The sequence below is a fragment of the Zonotrichia leucophrys genome, chromosome 14, assembly GCF_028769735.1.
Source record: "Zonotrichia leucophrys gambelii isolate GWCS_2022_RI chromosome 14, RI_Zleu_2.0, whole genome shotgun sequence".
Classification (NCBI taxonomy): Eukaryota; Metazoa; Chordata; class Aves; order Passeriformes; family Passerellidae; genus Zonotrichia; species Zonotrichia leucophrys.
Window position 1 is genome coordinate 12,304,608 of NC_088184.1, and position 22,154 is coordinate 12,326,761.

Genomic DNA, 22,154 nt, shown 5'->3' on the forward strand with positions numbered 1-22,154 from the left:
CCTTTCACAGGTGTGCCACTGCACTTATGCTCCCTTTCCATTTCAGCTGGTCTTGTACTGGACAGGGGCCCTGGACACACCCCTGCCCTGCAGCTCTGGCTCCCATTGCCCAACAGTTCCCACCAAAGCACAGAAATTCCCACCCTCTGCACACACTCCTGCCCACTTTGTCTCTCAGCTCTGTCCTGGGTGTTTTTAATAGATCTGTGAATGCTATTTGACAAATTAAAGAATGATTGTTTCATGAATTTATGTTTTAATTACACCACCTGAATCTGGCAATTTGCAAGGTTGGCTTATTGAATTACACTTTGTTACAACAAAGAATCTACAACAAGGACCAAGAAGCCTGAGATGCCTCAGCAGTCCCAGGTTACACAGAGTGGATGTGGGCTCCTTCCCTTCCTCAGCACCTCTGATTGGTACTACTGCTGCACACTGCCTGACAGCAAAGCTGCTGTTTGACATGGAATTCCTTGGAACAGGAGCCATGTTCCCAGGATATTTTATCCAACAGGGCCTCACACAACTACTAAAAGAAGTGCTGCCTCTGATGGGTTTGGTGTTTCAGGGGTAGTGTTACACAAACAAGAGGAATTAGGAGTAGCTCAAACATGAGTGTACAGCAACAAATTTGGTAACTTGGCAGCTGGCTGGGGCATGGGTCAATCCCTCTCTGCCAGCCTTTGCAATGTTCTAGAAGTAAAATTAATTCCTTTTTGCTGAAGGACAAAGGAACTCATTAGACAATCACTAGATTAGGGCCTTTTCAGCTTGAATGATTTTTCCAACAGCAAAATGAGAATGGTATAATGATTTTTAGTACAGATGTTTCACAAATGACTTTACAACTTTTGTAAACTAAATGGAAAACTGAATAAACAGAAAATTTAGATAAGCTATGGGAAGCACATCGTGTGCCTGGGGAGGTACCTTTGGACAGGTACTTTGGAGAGGACAATGAAGTAGAACTCTTGACCACTTTTAATCATTACATTTGTAACTGTGAGAGAAACTGTTTTGGTTTTTTTTTACTGACTTGGGCTTAGTTAAGAATTTCCCTGGTTGGCATATTTGTTTAAACAACTTAAAGAGATTAAGTGAAAGAGACAAAGCAATGGAAAAGGAATAAGGATATGGGTGTTCTTTCTGACCTTGAAACTCTGATGTTTTGTTCATGCTGACAGGAGATTTAGCTCTTGGACTTATCTAAAAGAAAGAGGACAAAAATCAGCACAAATGCAGAATATTTACCACGCACTGTAAACCAGATATTTTCAGCACCTTTTTTCAGTGTTATATTGTAATATACTTGCCCTCCTTTAAATAACAGGACTCAAAGTTTAGAAGATATTTAGATTTCTAAATACAACAACAGTGATGGAGTGTGAGCAACCTGGCTACTTTTGAATGCCTGGCCCAAATGCATTGCAATTTCCAGATTCTGCTGAAGAAAAAAAGAGACAAAAGGTGAAGTGGGTGCCTTGGGACTGGTTTCAGGCAACTGTTAATACAACAGGCATCCTTTTGGAGTGTGCAATGTGAAAAATACAGCTCTATTGCCACAAGTAATAACGACAGTCAGAGCTCAGAAAGGTTATGAAGGGCAGGGAGAATTCAAGTGCAGATGAAAGGGAAGAGAACCTCAAAAGCCCAAATGTTAGATTTTTGTGGGGTTTTTTTACAGATCGTGAACCCAACACCAGATAATAGCCATGTGAATGCAGCTAGTCGGGGAAAGCATGAACCTAACTCATGCTGCCCCCTTCCTGTTAGGGGTGAGGAAATTGCCAAAATTTAATTCTAAATTAGATAGTTAATTTTGCTCTAGATTGTGTCCATTTCTTTCTATTTTTCCTTCCAGCTGCTGAGAGCTTTTCCACCAACACTTTGTTTTTCACCTTCAGTGTGTGTTGGACCTCAGGCATTATGTCATTTTTTTTCCCACTAATGTTAAGGAGGCAAAGAATCAATTTATTGACAACGCTCCAAGAATGTGAATGAACAGCAGAAGCAAGAAGAAAAGAGAAAATGGGGAGAAGGGACAGAAAAGAGTCTATGAAGCCAGATTAGATCTGCTCCTCAAGATGCAAATCACCACAGGGCAAAAACTATCAGACACAGCTCACTATCATACACAGATCTATTCTTATCTTTACAGAAGTTTCAGAGGCACAGCTACAACATGTGTTATGTCTGATAATTCTCAAAGTCCCTGCTCTGTGTTATTCCAGCCTCGGATTCAGACCCACCTGGATCCCCTTTAGGTTCACTCTTCTCTTGAGACGAACTTGATCAGGCAAGAAGAATTTGTTGTCTTCTGGAGAGTCCTCAGAAGTGGAGGAGTCATCGGCTTCCTGACCATTGGCTTTTGGGCCAGAGCTCTCAAAGGCTTGGGAGATAATGGTGATGGGGAGATTCCGTGGCAAACTCTAAAGATCACAAGGGAACACTTTGTTTTTGAGACCAGTTTGGTACAACAAACTCATAACCTTCCTTTAGAGTAATCTAATTGAACCTATTGCAACTCCAGTGCTTCAGGAGCTCACATAGAATGTGGCTCCAGACCTATCAGTAATTTGGGCTGAGATTTGTGGAGATTTCTGTTCACAGACTGAATTCTTTTTCACTCACGTTCCTAAAAAATATTTGTAGCTTCTACCCCAGTGTAGAAAATAATTATTTTACTGCATTTTCCCCCTTCCATTTAAAGTCAAGCTGTGGAGTGGCAGCCTTTGGGAAGCCATGTGCATAACAGACAGCTTGAAAAGCATTATAGCAAAGAATTCACAACACTGACATTTAGTAGGATATTTTTTTTTCCAGTTAATTCATGGAGCGAATTAGAAAATCCTCTTTCCCTTCAAGACCAAAATGTTTGTAAAAGCAAGTCTTAACGAGTCTCTTCCTTATCACCCTACAACTCCCCGAAAGGTGGTTGCAGTCAGGTGGGGTTGGTCTTTCACCAGGCAGCAACTGACAGAACCAGACTGAGGACACAGTCTCAAGCTGTGCCAAGGGAAATATGGATTGGATATTAGGAAAAAAATTTTACAGAAAGGGTGATAAAGCTCTGGAATGGTCTGCCTGGGGAGGTGGTGGAGTCACCATCCCTGGGTGTGTTTAAGAAAAGATTGGATGTGGCACTGGGTGCCAGGGTTTAGTTGAGGTGTCAGGGCTGGGTTGGACTTGATGATCTTTAAGATCTCTCCCAGCCTGGTCATTCTGTGAATTCTGTGAACAAAAGAGCTGCTGTCTGTCTTGCCCAGCCCTACCTGGTCGAGGAAGTTGCTGTCCTTGGAGAGGCGCCGCAGTTTGCACTCCAGGTTGACGATGCACGCTTCCTTGCGCACCACCTCGATCCGCAGCTCGTCGTTCCTCTCCTCCAGCTCCCGGATCTGCTTCCTGTACTTGTCCTTCTCAATCAGGCAGTGGGAGTACTGGGTCTGAGCCTCGTCACGCGAGCGGAACGCCTGCAGCGGGGCACGAAACCTCCTTGGCACCTGGGCAGCACATCCTGCTCCTGCTGCTTTTGTTTGGGCGGTGTTGGCAACGGGGACTTCAGAAGTGGTACCCAGTCACCCATTAACACAGCAATCAGGACCAGCATGTGCCACAGTAGCACCATTAAAAATTATGATGATGAGGGTGGTTCATTTACAGCTCCCTCTGGGTTGGTGGGAAAATATCCCAGAGTGCAAATGGGGTGACTTGACACTGATGTAAAGCCTTACAGGAGCTGTTTTTAAGATCCTGGTCCTGCCTGCCAGATGCTACACTGTGGAAACAACCCAATATTACCCTGTGTTTAATTACCATAATGTAAATCCCAAAAAGTAATTCTTTTAACTGCTTATTTTATAATGGTATTTTGGGCCCAATTACCTACAATTCCCCAAAGTGACACAGAGCAGATAGAGGCTTTTGCTATTGATATTCCCCTACTTTAACTCTGAGATACCTGGTCCCGCTCCTTTTCCACCTCTTCCAGCTGTATCATCACCGTGTTCATGCGGTGCTTGTACATCTCACAGTCTTTTCCTAGTGTTGAGCACTTTAACTCCAAATCTTCTTTCTCCTCAAGATACTGGAAATGACAAACTGTTAGCCACCAGTGCTTTCAGAGGCATTTTGGGCACCAGCCTGAGATATTCCATCTCTCTACTCTTCCATTCCTCACCTTGTCTCTCAAGTCCTCCACATGACGAATCTCCTCTTGGAGATTGAAGATCTTGTTGACCAGCTCATGGCGATCCTCCAGTGCCTCCTTACGGTCGTGTTCCAGGATATCCAAAATGGCTTTGTCTGAATCTGGCAAACCCCTCTTGTCAGCCTGAGGAAAGACATTTTTTAGAGGCAGGCCAGGGAAACAGAAAGTAGTTTTGCAGGGAGAGAAGTATCAGAGACAGTAACAAGCAAGAGGAATAGCAAATGAAGAAGGTACTGCAATGGGAAAGAAGGAGAAAAGATGGACATTTGTTCATATTTTAAAGCAGTGTCAGAAAAGATGAATAAAATCTGTCTTGCTGTCAGAATAGTCTGATGAAGGAACTGTTTTACTGGTCTATTGTACTGGCTATAATTTGATCCAGTTTGGATGCAGCCACAATTCTTCACTCCAAGCCCTGCATTCAAAACCCTTTTCTATTAATCAGCTCTCACTGAGCACAAAAATCACCCTTTTCCAAAGAGCAAGGCCTAAGAAAATATTCAGGAGAATTTTTAAGGCAGGCACAGGCTTTGCAAGGCTGTGCTCAGAGAATATTAAACATGCTTGGAGTACCTTGTACCACTGCTTCATTTTCTACACCATCCAGGAATATAATTTCTTGTAGATTTAAAATGAACAAGATTACGAAAGCAGGTTCCAACACATAATTGCCATCCAAAATTAACCATAAATGGAAGATGAAAAAAGCATAAAATGCTAGCAAGGATTATGCATATTTATTTTTGAAATACCTACACTGAGTTGGAGGTTTCAGGGACATTTAAGTTACCCAGTATTTCTAAGCATACCTAAGCATTTCTAAACCAAACTGCTTCAAGTTTATTTATACTTTCACTTAAGAGAATTTAAATCCTATTTTTAGCTATTTCTCTGTTTCTTTAAGTGCTGTAAGACCATTTCAATTAATATAAGAGACCTACATGAACCAGAACTCTCAGGATCTTCTATTCTACACTCTTTTTCAACCTTTGAATTGGATTTATGTCAGAACTAAGAATTGTTAGGCACTGCTAGAGGCTACAGCCATTTCTGAAAGGCCTTCTGCTGATAATTTAAAATGCCACAAGCCTTTTCTAACAAAGCGCTAAGTAATCTCACATATATCCCAATATTTGGCTAAGTTGTTCACAGAGGAGTCCTAAATGTGTTGCACATCAACTGTTTTCCCTACCTGCCCAAACAAAGGTTGGTGAAGCACCCTGTGCAGGTTACAGCAGGGTTCTGCAGGACATCCTGGCACTTAGTGACCCTCAAGTACAGGAACCTTTATCGTCCTCTGCTTCATTAAAACCTTTTGTCAAAGATATGACAACAGCCTAACACAGGGTACCCAGAGCCACTGTCAGAAATTTCTGTGCTGGCTGTTTAACGCAGATTTGTAGTGACAGGCTGGTACAATGTTCAGCAATTAAACACTGCACTCTTGGAAGAGCCAATTTCTCATGTACACTTGATTTTTTTAGAGGACTATTTTTGCAGAACTCCTCCTCATGCATGTGTCTGCACAGGGAGCACTCCAGGCAGCTGGGAGCTGTACAAGCAGCCTTCTGTCTGTCCAAACTTTGCACTTCTGCTGGTTGCAGCTTTGCAGGCAGAGGTTTCAGCCAACACCTCCTGCACTGTAACTGGAGAATGTGTGAGTTTGGATTTTAAAGGCAGCAATCTGCTTTTGTACCTGAATGATGGACTGTAACTCCTGGATTTTAGTCTTCATCATCTCATTTTCCCTCTCCAGCTCCAGAACCTGTTCCTTTTTGGGTCGGTTTTCAATATCATTTTTCAGCTTCAAGGACTGGTTCCTCTCCAGCTTGCACTCCTCTTCCACCTTGTTCAAGCGATGCTTCAGCTGGTCAATCTAGAGGGAGCAGAGAAAAGGAGAAAGAGGAGAGGACATTTAGTGCTCTCAAAAAACATACAGGGGAAAATAGCTTAAACTCTGAATGCTAACGAGAGGTTGATAATTGGGTACTGAAAGTCCCCAATGAACTGGTGAAGTCTCAAGTACAAACCTGCTACTTGCCAGCTACAACTCATATGGGCTGGTTGTGAAATTTTAGAATACCTGGACTAAAAAAAAGTTGCATATTCTCAATCCTCCAATAAGTAAAGAGATATGAAACAGAATGAGCACGTAAAAGGCTGACCACACATTGTGCTTTTTGCACGTGGACTATTTGGATCAGGAAAAACAGGAGAAAATTCAGGATTATCTTTCTGAATAAATCCCCCTCAGCTGCAGTGCTGCTGGATAACTGTGCCAAGATATTACTGAGCCTAAAAAAGCTAAAATTAAGGTTTTAGCAAGCAGTTATGTTTTACATTTTATTTTTATTTGCATTCTGTTCTGTTAATTCATTATCTGCCATTAATACACCTCACTGCAGTTGGCATTTCTGTGCAGTGATGCCTTCAATCATCTAGATAAGCAAAGCAAATGAGAGCTTCACATCTTTCTGCTGTCAGAGAAGATCTCATTTTCCCAGATGCCACTGGCACCCTCCATTGCTGCCCAGAGCATTTGTCTCACCTCCAGCTGCAGGTCCCGGCTCCTTATCACAGCCATGCTCTTCTCGTCACTCAGCTGGGCATATCTCATGGCCAGGTTGTAGTTCTCATCTTTCACCTTGACCAGCTCATCATTGTAGTTATTCCTCTCCTCCTTCATCTTGTTGTATCTCTCCTGGAAGGTCAGCAGCTCTATCTTGTTCAGCTTTAGCTGCTTTCTCTCATCCTCCAGCTGGCGGGACTTGGCCAGGAGCTCACAGCGCTGCACATCTTTTGTCTTCACCTGCTGCTGGAGCTTGATGATCTCATTCATTAGGAAATGGGTAAGGCCTTCATGTCCTTCCTCCACTGAAAATGTTTGAACAGCTTATCAATGTCTGGTAAAGTATCTTATTTAAGTTACTTTATTAATAAGGTAATAAGTAGGATCATCAGAATGATGTGAGATACAAAAGCCCCAGAATATGTACAGAGGTAGAGAATTTACACAATCTCACACACATCTGTATGTCTAACTGGGAACAGAACAAATATTACACAGCACACTGGTATCAGTATCACAATATACACACATAAAGTTTGCCTAGATAGAACATGAAGCCTTTAAATTTGTCTTGTTTCAGCTGAGCCTGTGGAAATAGCACAACATTTGTAGAATGAATCTGTGCAAGTACAATTAATCTGAATGCTTCAAATGTGCTGCACATGTGTAAGTTATCAGTGTAATTTAGTCCACTGTTCCAATATAGCTTCTCTTGAGAATTCTGGTATTGCCTATCATTCCATTTGAAGCCCTTTAGCTTCATTCAGACAGCTGGGATATCCCTTTGCTTTATACATTACCTACCACATTTTGCTTTGAAGGAGACTGAAAAGCATTCTACACTAAGATTAGCTTTTATTTCCACTTCTTGCCTGAAAAAAACCAAGCCAGTCTTCCACAGAGTCCTTACTTCAACAAAATCCTTTGTGATTGATTCTACTCACCAACAATAGTGGAAAATCTCCGTGTAGGCTCTTTCCCTGTCACCAGCTTGTAGAGTTCAGGGTAGTAAAACTCCAGGCTCTCTAGGAACACCACGTAGCCCCTCTGGCCCTTGGTGTGGAGGATGTCCAGCAGCCGGCCTGGGTACAGACAGCAGAGAGGTGACACATCAGTCCCATGAGCAGCACGAGCAAATATCACATCCCTGATGTTCCTAAGGTTCATCTCAGCAACGAGCTGTGCAAAATCCAGCTGATAAACTGAGTTCAGCTGAACCCATAAAGTAATGCCAGCAATTCTGTATGTTTGTCCTGATGGTTATTCTAAGGGAATGTGGGCAAACTGCTCTCTGGAACAGAAATTTCAAAGGACAAGTTATTCAGTGCAGCCTTTACCAGGCAGGGATGGCAGATCTTCCAGTGACAAATCACAAAGTACTGCAAGACAGCTGAAAAGCTACTCCTGGAATGGCACTGACTGCTGCTTGTGTTAACTGAAATATTTGCCAAGGCTTTGATGGGAATTCAAACCCCACAATCTCCAGTCTGCACAGCCCTGGAAGGAGTCTTTGTTATTAAAATAGCAGCAGAATCTCCCTGTACTTTAAACCTCCTGTAAATAAGATAAAAGAGTTTCTATCTGATAGTCCATAACTTGATTCAGGCTCTCTCCAGATTTAATAGAACAAAGCTATTCAGAGAGAGATGCAGATGGAGCCACTGACCAGATAATTACCTGCTCTGTTAATTTTGGAGGGCAGCATGAGTGAGTTGAGCACCTCATCCTCATCCTGCTCGTCGATGACTTTGCACTGCCGTAAGTAGGGGGTCAGTTTGGCTGGGTTGATGTAGCGGCTCAGCATGTGCCGGTTGCACTCCACGTTCTCCCACAAAGCCTCCTCCTCATCTTTCAGGGTCTCCAGGCAGTCATCCATCTCTGGCTCTGCTCCTGAACAAGGGACACAAGTGGCAAATGAACTCCAAGAAGGACAGCTGCAATCCCAGTACTTTTTTGTGTTTCCATGTCATAAGGGATGAGCTCAGAATCACTTCTGACTAATGCTGAATTTGCCCAATATTGAGGCTGTTTGAAGTGCAGCCTGTCCACAGCTCATCTGGGAAATGACAGTTCCCAGAAGTGCTATCTTGAGTCTGTGAACTACTGCTCCTTGCTCTCCAGTGATGAATCTGCACTCAGCCAACCCCACCAAGCTCTTTACAAGTCAGAGGACGCCTCTGCTCCAGAGAGGCAATGGCAAAGGGCAAGAAGGAGATGAACCTGCAGGGCTCAGAGCAAAGACAAATACTGGCTGCAGGCAACGAAGGCTTTCATCCTCACCTCCTTTGCTCCTGCAAGCTGTACTGATGTGAACCTGCACAGATGTGATGAGCCAGCACCTGTAAGTGGCTGCACACAAGAATAGTTAAGGCAGGTCTGTGTCTGCAGCTGTGGAGGCACTGAGGGCTGTGAGTGCAGGTACCTGGGAGCTCAGACCTTGCCTTTCCCTGCAGGAGGGGGCAGGTAACAGCACTGTGTCACTGCAGTCTGAAAATGTTCTTGACTCATGCAAATGTCATCACATGGTTTCTGAGTGCTTGTGAAGCAATTTCCTGCCAGCTCCTAATTTGTACCCAGCTCATTAGAGAAGGTTACATGGCAGGCTACAGAGAGGCAAGAAAACTCATACTGAAGTTAAAATGAAAGAAACTTTGTATATAAAAAAATTTTCTTCTTAATTTTGTGTTAAATACTAACCTTTCAACTAGTACTATTTTTGCATTCTAGCTTTCATAGGACCTTGTGATCCAGGTGGCATGTGGAACATAAATTTTATTTCAAGTTCAGAGACCCTGGTGGAAGAAGAATATGCAGTTCTTGGATCATACGAGACAAGAGCTCTGCTTTATGAGGCTTTGGTGGTAATCAGTAACTAAAGACCTCAAAAACCAGCATGCTGTTTTTCTCAGCTTCCAGCTTTAGGAACTGGGGAGCAGCCTGTGTTACACCGAGCATCCCTGAGCAAAAACAGCTCATGAACTGCATAGCCAAGGGGTATTAATTCCTCATTTTGAAAACTAAAGCCAAAAGTGCTAATCGTCTAAATAATGTGTTTGTCAGTGTTCTCACATAATGAAGTACAGAATATTCCTACAAAAACAATGCATGCTCTCTGCTTGATGCTTTTAAAAGCTTTCCCAATTTGTCAAAAATCCTAGTCAGGGTTTCAATATCTCTGTGAGAAAAATTTGGATGGTTTTTCACCGTATGGACAAGTTAAGGGAGTATTGGCAGGGGCTTTGTTCTTCTCCTGTACTCCAGCAGAATTTCCTTTGCAGTTTCACATCCTAGGAGCCACTTATTCCACATTTGCTTTGATGCTTGCATGGGGATTACACATTCTGGGGGAGACAGCAATCCCCAGAGGGCCAGGAAGACCAGGGCAGTTCAATGGGATGCAGAATCATGAGGCAAGGCTGTAGTTAGGGGAAAAATCTCCCTGATCTTATGAACTTCACACTGGTTGGGTGAAATTCTCTCTGAATGCCAGTATTTATGTGTGGTAAAAATGACACTGAAGCAACGAGCACAATAAAGGTAAAACAACAGAGAAAAATCTTTACAAAGCAGGTTGTAGTGGGAGGAATGCTAAAGGTGAAAGAGCTGCATCTGAAGTCCTCACACATTTTCATGAACCTTAGTCTCCACCATTATTCTGGAAGTAACTGTATTTCACTTCAAAGGTGAATTTAACAAATGCTACCTAATTGGAGAAGCTGGACTTTGGGGAGTAGAAGGCAGTGAAACAGAAGGTCACACAGAGCCTCAGTCAGCTCACAGCCACAGCATCCACTGCAGCTGAAAAAAGGAAAGTCACAGGCCCTTTAATTTCTGGGAGCGTACCAGGGAGCTCAGGGATGGATCTCAGAGTGCAAAAGAAGCACTTGCCTGAATTTCATAAAATGCAAGATATCTTGTAATCTGCAGCGCTGAACCAGAAATTATTGCACACTGTCAGCAGTTCCCTCAGGACATTAGTAAGGGATTTCTCCACTAAATGATTCAAAGGAGAGTTCACTCATCAGCGTAATTCTCAACATGAGCACTCTTCTTTTTTTACCTGACATTAAAAAAAATCTTTATCAAATAGTCCCTTGTGTATGGGCATAATACATCCATACTGTTATTTTGGGGACATAATGTTTAATGGGAAAGTAATAAGTATATTGGATGTGTCGTTAAGAATTTAAAAAGGTTTCTGGCAGCAAACTCCTGCTAAACACAGTCTATTATTATAAGGTGGGAAAAATGACATGTAGTGGAGTGGTCCTTCATGTAAGAATGTCAGACTCTTGTCTTTTGCTTCCTTCTTTGGAATTCCACCTTGGAACAGCCCTGCAGAATCCCAGCTAAGCTCTGTCCCAGCAGCCTGTGCTGCCCATCAGCTCCAGGGATGTGTCCTGTCTGCTCCTTCCTTGCCTTTGTTTCAGGCTTTGGCCAGGCTGCTCTGAGAGCACAACCCCCATGGAGCTGCTCCAGAGAAAACAGCAATGATCAGCTGATATGAGTGCAGAACCCCTCCTACTGAGCAAATAATTATTTGATTTAGTATTTAATATAGTGTTGAATAGGAAACAAAATGCTTGCCATTGGTTGAAATTTTGGTGTGCTGGTCAAAAACCCAGATGTAACAACTGAAGCTCAGTGGGACACTAATAAAGGTCTTGTATTACAGGCTTTAATTTTAGAAGTTTTTTAGCAGTACATGCATTTTCCAGGCATTTTATAGTCCTTGTTCCCTGCTCCTGCCCTTCCTCCCCATGATGATATTGCAGAAAAGTTTTTTTCACTTATAAAATTAAAAATGACAGATTTAAAATGTTTTCAAATGTGTAATCACTTATTTAATCTGATCTTTACTACCATTATCTAATTTGTGATTCCAACACCTCTTGAGCTGTAAACTAACACATGCAGGAGTTGTGATGTGTCATAGAAATACTGTGGCATCCATTACAAATCACAGGTGTGAACTCACAGACTTGGACTGACTTCAATAGACATTAAGCAAAAAAGAAATCAGAAATCACCACAGCAGTTAAAAAATTGGTCTCCTGCTGCTCCTTTCAGTAGTTAGTATACAAAATAGCTTTTAACTGCAAGAAAGCTTAATCCAGTCATAATCTCAGCTAGTTCCATCTTTTTCAAAGGTCTCTGTAGATATAGACAAATAAAAGAGAGAATCCCTTTTCACATTAAAAGGAACACTCTGCTCCCCTTGTCTCCTTTTCTCTCTCAGGGACTATCCTTCTGCTGGCTGTTACACACAAATGAATCGTTCTGGATGTTTGCTGGTTTTTCTGTGGTGTATTTTTCAGCTGAACAAATCACCTTGCAGTTAAAGCTGCTCTCTGTTCTCACTCAGACTCCACACTCTCATATGTCAGTGACACTCTCCACTGATCAAGGGAATAAAGCCTGCAGGCTTCATACCCAGGGGTTCTATAAAGTGCTCATCATCAGGTCACATCTAAAGCTTCATTTTTGGTTTTTATGCTTTGTTTGATGATGGTGCAGAAATTAACCCTTCAGCTGTTTAATTATTTGCATCCCTGTGCACTCAATTCCTGCCAGCCTGTCAATACTCAGGAACTGCCATGGAGCAAATGCAGCTTCCAGCTCAGGTTTCTGATTTCCTGATATTCCCTTTGTGAAATATGAAAAAAGGGTTTTCTCTTCATACTGAGAAGCAGAAAAAAGTTTATTTTGGAAGAGGTAATCTATTGTTATGTTTTGGATTTCTGTATTTGTCACAGATGTTTGCAGACTGTCAGTATTTAAAAAGAAACCACAGTACACAAAATGTTTTGCATATTATAAGTTAATAAGAACCGAATTTTATGTTAAATGCTGACTATGAAAGAATTACATATAAATCATCATACTTTAAACCAAAAATAAAGATTAAAACAACACTCTAAAATTGTATATGTAATTATTCTCAGCATTTTGAGGGTGTTGTTCCACAGTCTCTTTCCCTGCACATCTCCAGAGTCTGTGGGGCAATGTCTTTTCTCCCTGCAGCGTGTACAGCACCTCACATGACAAAATGTAACAACTGGGTGATTTTCTCAAAAGCTGCTTGTGTGGATATGTGCAGATTTGCAATATCAGAGAACCACAAAACCACAAAGGGATTTAGAGCTATTTTTACTTTTAGAGGAAAGTCACAGTTTAAAGTGTGATAAGGAAATTATATTCCTTTGCTTAAGGACAGGAGAGCTCTGTGTGCCCTCCAGGCTTTCTGAAATGCTGAATACCAGCAGTTTCCAATTATGTTGGCTGCTCTCTGGATGTTCTGTGGTACTGAAAACCACTTTTAACAGGTTTAAACATTGATAAAGATGACTAAATTTGCTTACCTATCCTTGCAATATTTTTCAATACAGATGTCTAAATCCAGACTCCCAAAGGAAATGAGGCAGTGCCTTCCTCTGCCTTTAAGAATTTGTACTTTATATCCTTCCTTTCTCCCTCAGTGTCCCCACCTGAAAACAAGGCTGGCATGGGTATGTTTGTGACTTGTTAATTAGTGACTGCAAAGCACAAGGAACCACTGAGATGGAAAGCCCTGAGAAAAATATTTATTATTAGTACAGATTTATTACTTCAGACTCTGCAGACCTCAGAACACTTTCTGAAGGCAGCAGCTCTGCTGGCTGTATTTCTGTTTTGGGTCATAGTGAATCACATGAAAAGAACCATTCTGTGTATCTCAGAACCCCTTCTTTATACAAGAGATTCAACAATTTTACTTATTTCAACAAAATATAAAAGAAAAAAATAGAATAAGAGATACCAAAGTAATAGAAGAGCAAGGAGCTTTAAACACAAAATAGGATTATTTTTGCACAAAAAATGTCTTATTCAATTCAATTGAGTCAATCTTCCCATTCCACACAGCCTACAAAAGAAACCCCAAACACCAGCAGGCTGCAGGGAGGTAATGCTAGATCTTCAGTAGCTAACATGAGTAGTACTCCCATTTTCTGAAGAGAAGAGAGGGAGAAGGAAGCAAACCAAACCAAACTCCCAAACTGGTTCAGAAAGCTCTGGAAGCATCTTCATCTGGCTTCAGAAGAGAGAAAGAAAATTCCCTTCATTTTTAGAACTATAAGCTCAAAACCCAAGTAAGACAAAAAGGAATTAAGAATTCTATCATGTTACTCTCCCCCCTTCTCTACTTCAGTACTTCTGTACTGTGATTCAGTATTTGTCCCTTCTGAAAAACAAGAAACCCAAACAAACCAAGCAATTGAATAAATCAGAGATTTATGTCTAATCACTATTCCTGTCCTAACAGAAGGGGGTCAGAAGAATTAATACTCTTGGAACTCTCTTTAATTATCGCTTTCTGTCTTTATTTACTTTCCTAAGAACAGATCCATATAAATTCCCATCTCAGAAAAAAGAGAGGTAACTCATACATAAAGCACAGATCAATTATTGGTGTTGTCAGTCAGGACACCCAACAGTTTGCTTAGAACCACGTAAACCTGAAAACACTGTGTGCAACAAAGACAGACAAATCTTCAGTGCTGCAGGATAACATTGCCCAAGAGCTGAACAATGACTGAATTGAATTCCACACTTAATGCAGTGAGCTTTTGTGTGCTCTGAAATTGCAAATGAAATTCTATACAATTGCTATTGCTTTCTGGAGGAAAACACTATTTACACATTAAGAACATTGTTTTGCCCAATGCAATATTGTTGCAAAGAGCCCAGTCAGTGCAGCAATGCTCCTTAGGATCCTGTAATGATTTCTGTTTCAGAAAAGGCTGAGATTGGAGCTTTCCCATCTCACACCCCACCTACTGGCCGAATTTGCTCTACCTCTTCCTCAAGTCTGGCAGCTTCAGAGCCCCTGAGAGCTCCCATCATCTGATCTCACAGGAAGGAAATGACTCATTGTGCTCAATGGCCAACTGAGAGCAGGTTGCGCTGCCTCCAACATGCAACAGGCAGCATCCAATCAGCTTTGGTTGTAGAACACACATTATTGATCATAAACAAAGACAATGGAAAAATCCTCCTCTGCAAATAGCTGAAACCATGTTTTGACAACTGTCAGTTCTCTGTGTGTCACTATTTCCTACAAACAATTAACCTGCTTCCAGCTCTGGCAGTAACACACTGTTTAATCATTACTGAGAGAGGAGCAAATTTTGGGGGTGGATTCATCTCACCATTTTGAATCAGGTATGAATTTAGAATCCAGTTCTTCTTTAGTGAATGGGAAATGCTCTATTCAAAACTCTTCATTCCACCATTTTATACTTCCACCTTGGAATGCTCTCCAAAGATTGGTTTCCAGCCACCCCAGATCACTTGGGTTCCCTCTGGGGTCCATGGAGACAGATTTGTCCACCTGATGCCAATATCTACACTGGTGATTAGATGGGTATTATTCTGTTTTCACATATTGTTTGAGAATCTGATACCCAGGTTTCAGAAACTGTCATACTGCCATTATTGACTGGTAATATGTGTAAAAGTAAATGAGAAATGAGAGATATGAAAAATGAGACATGCAGGAAAAATAAGTGAAGAGGGGAGAGAAATATGAGAATTGAGGGTGAAAAACGGTGAGGTTGGGGGAAAAGGAAATGTTTAATACGGAACAGGAAAACAAAAAGAAAGTTAGAGAAAGAGGAACTCAACAGAATGAAAGTGAGGAACAAAAGTGAGACAGAAATAATGATAGGAAAGGCCTTACTAAAGGCAAAGGCAAGGAATGTGGGAATAAATAGGGAAGGACCTGCCACAGATCCTGAAACATTAGGAATCAGTTTTACTTCTGAGCATGCAAATCAAGATAATGGCAGAGTAATTAAAATAAATAATTTACCACAAGACTTCAGTGCATCTATTTTAAAGGATTTGCAAAGTAGCAGTGGAAAGCTGAGTGCCTGACATTTAATAAATGCTTTAATCTGCACATGCTCCGTCCTGTCCTGCATGGTGATGAGGAGGGCAGCAGAAATCGCTGTGCTAACGTGGTACAAATATGTTTATATAGTGCCCTCCTGCTCTGGAGCAGCAGCTACTGACACAAGCATTTCCTTTCAACTAATGTGTGCTAAAAGCCAAGATCTAAGAAAGAAGCTGCCGAGGCTCATGAGAATGCTGGTCCAACAAAGCCTCAGAAGTCGTTTCTAGGTCCCAGGTTAATTTTTTCCTTAGACTGACTCACTTTGTTTTTACAATTAATTATGAGATTCTTGCCAGCACAGGAGGAGGTGGACGCACAGCTGGGGGCAAGTCCTGTGTGTTTAGGAGGAGCCTTGAATTAAAAATTCAAGTTGCTCAAAGATGCAAATGGTTTGATGACAGTAGGTTAGGTCCCAGTAAATGTGTGTTTGAATTACAAAAGCCAGCACATTCCTTGGTGCAGAGAGCAGTGTTTGTGAGGAGCCTCCACAGGCTGAGCTACACAGAAACCTGCTAAGGACAAAGGTTCATTAACTGGTACATATGAAACTCGAACAACCCTGGCACAGACAGCATGATTCTTATCAGGGCTGTTAACATTTCACTTCTATTAATACAAGTCACATCAGGAAGGGAGAAAGAATTGTAGCTCTGCCAAACAAAACTCCTACTTAGTCTGTTTCTTGAAAAAAATTGTCACTTTCTACAAACTCTTACATTACAGAAGTTTAAAAAAAATAACAGAGAGAAGAACACTTTCCATCTAGTCACATAATGACCCTCTGCAGATGATACTCTCATCTCCAGGCAGCCAAAGGATAACACAAAATCCATTCAAGGAGAGGACTGGACTCACTTGAACCATCTCCAAATTCGGAAACAAGTGACAGTAAATGTGTAGGACATCCTTAAAACAGAAAAGGTCACACTCCATTCTTGAATACTGTCAGATAATCTCACTGTAATTCACCATGGCCCAGGAAAGTTTGAAAATATTATTTCATATAGCAGGCTTTATAACATGATAGGAAAATAAGACATAAACCTGTATGGAGAATCATAGAATCATGGAATCTTCTGAGTTGGAAGGGACCCACAAGGGTCAGCCAGTCCAGTTCCTGGCTCTGCACAGGACCCAATAATCCCACCCTGTGCCTGGTGATGTCCAAAGCTCCTGGAGCTCTGGCAGCCTTGGGACTGTGACCATTCCCTGGGGAGTCTGTCCAGTGCCTGACCAACACCTGGGCAAAGAACCTTTTCCTGATATCCAACCGAAACCTCCCCTGACACAGCTCCAGCAGTTACAGAATCCCACAGCTAGTAAAAACACACAACATATAAAGAAAGAATAAAGAAGAAGCAAACTCTGATAATGCTCCTTTTAAGATCAACCTTGACAAACTGCTCTAAACACATGAAAAACAACCCCCATGCAAACTGTTTACTGTTTCACAAGAGCAGCATGCACTGATTGTCATGAGAATATTATTTAATTAAATATCTTAAATACTCTGCAAAGGTATAATAGCTCCCATCTAGCTCTGTGAAAACTTACCTATCTGTATTTAGCTTTTAATTTCCAACAATATATCCTGTTGGATCAAACACTGGCCAGTCTCCTAAAGGTGAAGACTCCCGTGGTTCACACATACATTTTGCTCATTTTAGGTAAATGCATAGGTTATGTAGATAGAACAGGAATCAACACCTTATTACTTTTTGTCACCTCTTTGTAACCATTACTTTAAAATAGACTCTAATTTTAAAGAGCAGGCTGATCTCCTGCAGCTCCACTGCAGCTGGAACAATGTCATACCTACCTTACACAACCAACCCCTCACTGGAAGAGGTGAGCTCCACTCCTAGCCACAGTCTGCCACAGTCCTGGGTGCTCTGCTCATTGGCCAAATCCTTGCACCTTGCTCACAGCTGCAGGAACATCTCAGCCAGCAGCACACAACACACACAGAGGACAACTGGATGCCATTTGATGAGAAAAAACCTACAAAAAATCACAGCAGCCTGGCCTAGGAAGGGTAAACCCTCACCAGGAATGAGAAGGAGCTTGATATTTTACTCCTTGTACGTGGAAATGGTTGTGCTTGTTTTATGAATAGATCTTCCCTGCTTGTGCTTTCTGGTCACCTCCTCTTGCTCTGTGCCCTCTCTTTTTCCCCCAGTGTTGTGGGACTGTGACATGCAGCTCCGGAAACCTCCACCCACCACCCTCCCTCTCAGACTCACAGCCTATATATAGCAGGCACAGAGCTGCTGGGGGCTGCCTTACTTCCCTTTTCTTCTGAACAGAGCTTGTGGGTAACTTTCAAATCTGACACCGCTGCTGAGGGAAGTCTTAGAGGAAGTGTTCTCACAGCCACGGGGAGCTGGGGGCTCTGGATGGAACAGCAAGGGGTTGAGGAGGACCTCAAACAGGTCCTTTATTCCTGCAGAGATCCCAGCTGGGTTTCCTTAGCCATCCCCTGCCACCAAAGACCTGCAATTAAGAGCAGGAAAGCAATCTCTGCAGAACAGAGAGACAATTCACTCTCCCTCTTGCAGAAGGGCTCCTGTGAGTCACTTCTGTAGCAATCTAAAGGAAAAATGGTCTGTTTGTACATTGTCTGTCCATTATTTCTGTAGTGGTAATGTCTCCATGACCTTGTCTTGCTGTCTTGGGGAAGAGATAATGCCAAATACTTGGCAATTCTATATTTTCTATGTTCAAAGCACTGCAAGGAGGAATTAAGCATCTTCTGTTGCTCTCTCCATAACTAAGCCCATTGCTCTGATGATAGGGAATAAAATACTGTAAAGCTTTCATGTGGAAAATTTATCCCCAAAGAATTAACTAACCATGGGAAGAGACTAAACTCTGGTCTTATCAGGAAACTCTGGCCGGTTCAGTTCATGGTTAATCTGTATATTTTTTTTTTAAGACCAAAGAAACAAAGTCCTAAAACAGCAATAAATCTATTTGTTTTCACCTAGTGTGGTTCTTGACCATGAGTCAAAGTAAAAAAAAGTATGAGAATTGTATTGAATTCTCTGCTGACTGTGGAAATAAATATTTGTGGAAATAACAACTGTAAAGTGATGCCAGAATTACATTCCATCTGTGAGCATCCCAGCCTTTAAGGATGGGCAGCTGCTGTTAAAACAACATCTACAAAACCTATCTCAAAAGCAAGACTTGCAGGATTATTTGCACCCAAACCCTGATTTTTAGACGTTTAACAGTACAAAGGGTGGTAAGCAACTCAAAATCAGGGGAAGTTTGTTTTATTCTTCCAACTTATGCCTTGAAGCACAACAATTCCTTAGCACAGGCTGACAGTAAAATCATTTGCAGAACGTGCAGAAAAGGCTTTGTTTTAAATGCAGTGTTGCATTTGTGGCTGAGGTGAGGTTACACACAAGATGAGCACAAGCAAACGGCTCCCACGCGTGAGGATTGATTTCCCCTATTTCTCATTCCTGCTCTAGGGCACAGCTCATAATTAGGGTCAGATTTTCTAAGAGCACGGGTGGTATTTAGGCATCAAAATAAATGGCCAGATTTTTGCCAGCCTTGCCTTGGAGTGTGGGATAAGGTGGTGTTATGAATCACAGGGCTGCTGAGCGTTAAGCACTTTTTAAAATCAGGCCTTCCGTACATACTTAAATTAAAGTTGAATGCTTTCAAAAATCTTCTCACAACTGGAACATTCTTCAAATTCTAGGTATTGGAAAAATGGGCCTTTAAAGCTTAGTGAGGTGCTAATTTTTACATGAATAGGGAACTGCTCCCTATAGCACCTATAAATCTGGCTGGCAGCAGTATTTAAGCAGTTCTGGTTCTCTAGTGTTGTATAAACTCTGCAGCAGTGCACATTCCATGGGGAAGAGGGCAGATGCTGTGTGCCAGAGCTTACCTGTGTTAATTCTAAACTGTGAAATAAATATTTTGCTAACTAACAGGTAATGACAAACACTGCAGATGCATCAATCTCTTTTCAGCATATTGTCTCCAGCCACAACTGAGATTCTAAGAATTAAATGGAATTTTAAGCTTTGAACCCTCTGAAACATAACAAAAGAAGGGTTCTTTTCACGTGACTTTCTACAAGGAACCAAAACAAATTTATTTTTTTTATGCTCAAAAGCTAATACAGTGTAGAAACTGTATGAGGTTTTAGATTAGACTCTCCTTTCATCATTAGTTGCTCTATTTATCTTTTTTTTTCAAAGCCGGTGAGTTCAGCCTTGCAGAATCCATGCTGCTGACTCAGCTAACTGAGCCAAAACTCATAAAAATCTATTTAAAAAGGGTCCAATGATTTTATTTTCTAATCGTAAATATGAAATTTAATTAGCATCTCATTGCTAACGAAGTCACCATGGAAGACAAGACTGAGGAATTAGGCACAGGAGTGGAACATCAAGCATAAGACAAAGCAACAGTTATGTGGGAGCCAGTTTAACTCCTGCTTTTCTCCACTCCTGTTTCAGATTTTTTAAGAATAATGGGCTGTTTTTACAGGTTTCTGGCTCTGACAGCAAGGCCTGTCTCTCCTCTCTGTGCCAGCAATGACTCCATCATGTGAAATACCAAATAACAGCAGATAAGGGTCACTCTGGATTAGAAAAGGAAGCAAGGCAGAGCAAGTTGGATCTGAATTCAAAATCCTGTTTTGTCATAAGCTACTCAGGTCAGCGAGTGTTTCAAATCCTGTAAAAGCAATAGACTCATCAAATGAGAAAAGAACTCTCATTATTCTCCAGGGTACTGCAAACATCAGAAAGATTAAAGGAATGTTTTTAAATGAAGCATATGGAGAATTTAAAAAGCTCTTCAAGTAGGAATGTGTCCAGCCTTTTCATTACCAGCAATTTTAGAAGCTGTGTCCCAGGCTGACATCAGCACTGAGGTCAGCATTATTGGGTGGAATTCTGTCAACTGGGAGCGTCCTCTGCCACCTTCTCCGTGATCTCTGGAGAGCTCAGGAGCTCTTGCTCTGGCTCCACTCTCCCAGGTGGGCAGGAGGAGTTCCATGAGTGCCTGTCCCTGCAGAGCAGCACAGCCACCTGGGCTGGAGGCAGGGACAGGAGCTCTCCTGGTGCCCCACTCGGTGCCCCAGTGAGGGAGCACAGAACACAGAACGCACAGGACAGGGGACCATGTGAGCAAATGCTGTGGGACAGCTCTGCAAGGGCTGGGGAACTGCAGTAACCACAAAGCTGTGTGTGCTTTCTCCCCACACTCACACTGAAATTGTTCACAGCAATCAGTGTGGGAGGAAGTGTTTACAGGACCTTTCCTGAGAGCGACTAATCATTAATAATTCCTGGATTGCTAGAAGAGCTTCAGCAGTAACTCTGTGAGTGGGCAAGTCCCTTGGGTGCTCTCAATGACAACATTCTCTGGGGTAAAAAGCAGTTGATCAGAGGTGGTCCTGGTTACTTTTATACATCATGTTAACATTTCACTGTTAACACGATCAGTCACTTGCAATAGCCAAGAGCCACACCCTGACTTGTTAACACCAACACTGGATGGGGTAACACTGCCCATTTTATCAGCACTGCTGGTGCTCAGCTGAGTGGTGGAGTTGAGGTGAACTGAGCAAGGACCAACAGCTTTCTTCAAACAATGGATGCACAGTCCTTTGAGTGCTGATGGATGTCTCTGTAAATGAGACGTATCCCAGTTCAAATTCCTGAAATAACTCTGTTTCTTTCTAGTATTTATGATGACACTTATTCTAGCAAAGAAAAAAGAGGGAATGAAACTTTCTCACCCCACAGTTTGAGAGTCTGAAAGGGATAATTCTGGTAAAGCATATTTTTTAAGAACAAGGCAAGTTTAAAGCAATGGCCATATGCTCCTTTTGGATTCTTATATGCAAACTTTTAGCACTTAGCCAAAAATGTTGCTGTTCCTTTTCAGGACAGAATGCTCCAGCTGGTGGCTCAGAATCCACATTCAACCACTCACTGGTTTTTGTCTGGAGGAAATAAGGATTACTGGTTTGGGCAGCAGAAGCTGTTCAGTTTCTCTTGGGCTTGTGTAAGGCCAAATTCAAGGTAGAGCAAATTTCTGGTCTGAGGTTAGAGAGTTCACTGCCTCCACATGAGGAGAGATGAGAGGTGGGCAGGAACCACTTCTAGACACAGACAACATATTGCAGGATGCCAGGATGTGGCATTGCCCAGCCCACAGAAGCTGATGCTCTGAGCTCCCACCAGCACAGCAACCTGAACAACCTGGATTACTATAGCCAGCTGTGTGTGCAGCATTCTCCACAAGAGAAAAGAACTGGAAGAATATCCCAAATGAAAATCTGACTTTGTTTAGAGCATGCCAAAGCACAATGGCCTGTCTGTTTCCAGGCAGGTTTGTTTTCATTTGCTGTGCCTTGTGCATTGCTTCACCTCCCTCTGTCACAAACTGGAGGTGAGTGA

General features: G+C 42.0%; 1 protein-coding gene across 4 annotated transcripts in view; it reads right to left on the reverse strand.

Moving 5' to 3' along the window:
- Window positions 1–22,154, reverse strand: part of CARD11 (caspase recruitment domain family member 11) — a 46,732-nt gene that overhangs the window by 15,421 nt on the left and 9,157 nt on the right. Inside the window, exons 1-10 of one of the 4 annotated variants that reach the window (XM_064726287.1) lie at window positions 17,534–17,841; window positions 8,457–8,669; window positions 7,724–7,861; window positions 6,759–7,084; window positions 5,907–6,086; window positions 4,181–4,333; window positions 3,962–4,087; window positions 3,276–3,473; window positions 2,253–2,432; window positions 1,155–1,209 (exon numbers count right to left, since the gene is read on the reverse strand). In XM_064726287.1, coding sequence (XP_064582357.1) covers window positions 1,155–1,209; window positions 2,253–2,432; window positions 3,276–3,473; window positions 3,962–4,087; window positions 4,181–4,333; window positions 5,907–6,086; window positions 6,759–7,084; window positions 7,724–7,861; window positions 8,457–8,655 — 1,555 coding nt within the window. In that variant the 5' untranslated portion in view covers window positions 8,656–8,669; window positions 17,534–17,841. Of the gene's footprint in view, window positions 1–1,154; window positions 1,210–2,252; window positions 2,433–3,275; window positions 3,474–3,961; window positions 4,088–4,180; window positions 4,334–5,906; window positions 6,087–6,758; window positions 7,085–7,723; window positions 7,862–8,456; window positions 8,670–9,059; window positions 9,113–17,533; window positions 17,842–22,154 lie in introns of those variants that run through there. The other 3 variants (XM_064726289.1, XM_064726288.1, XM_064726286.1) reach the window with 3 other exon arrangements.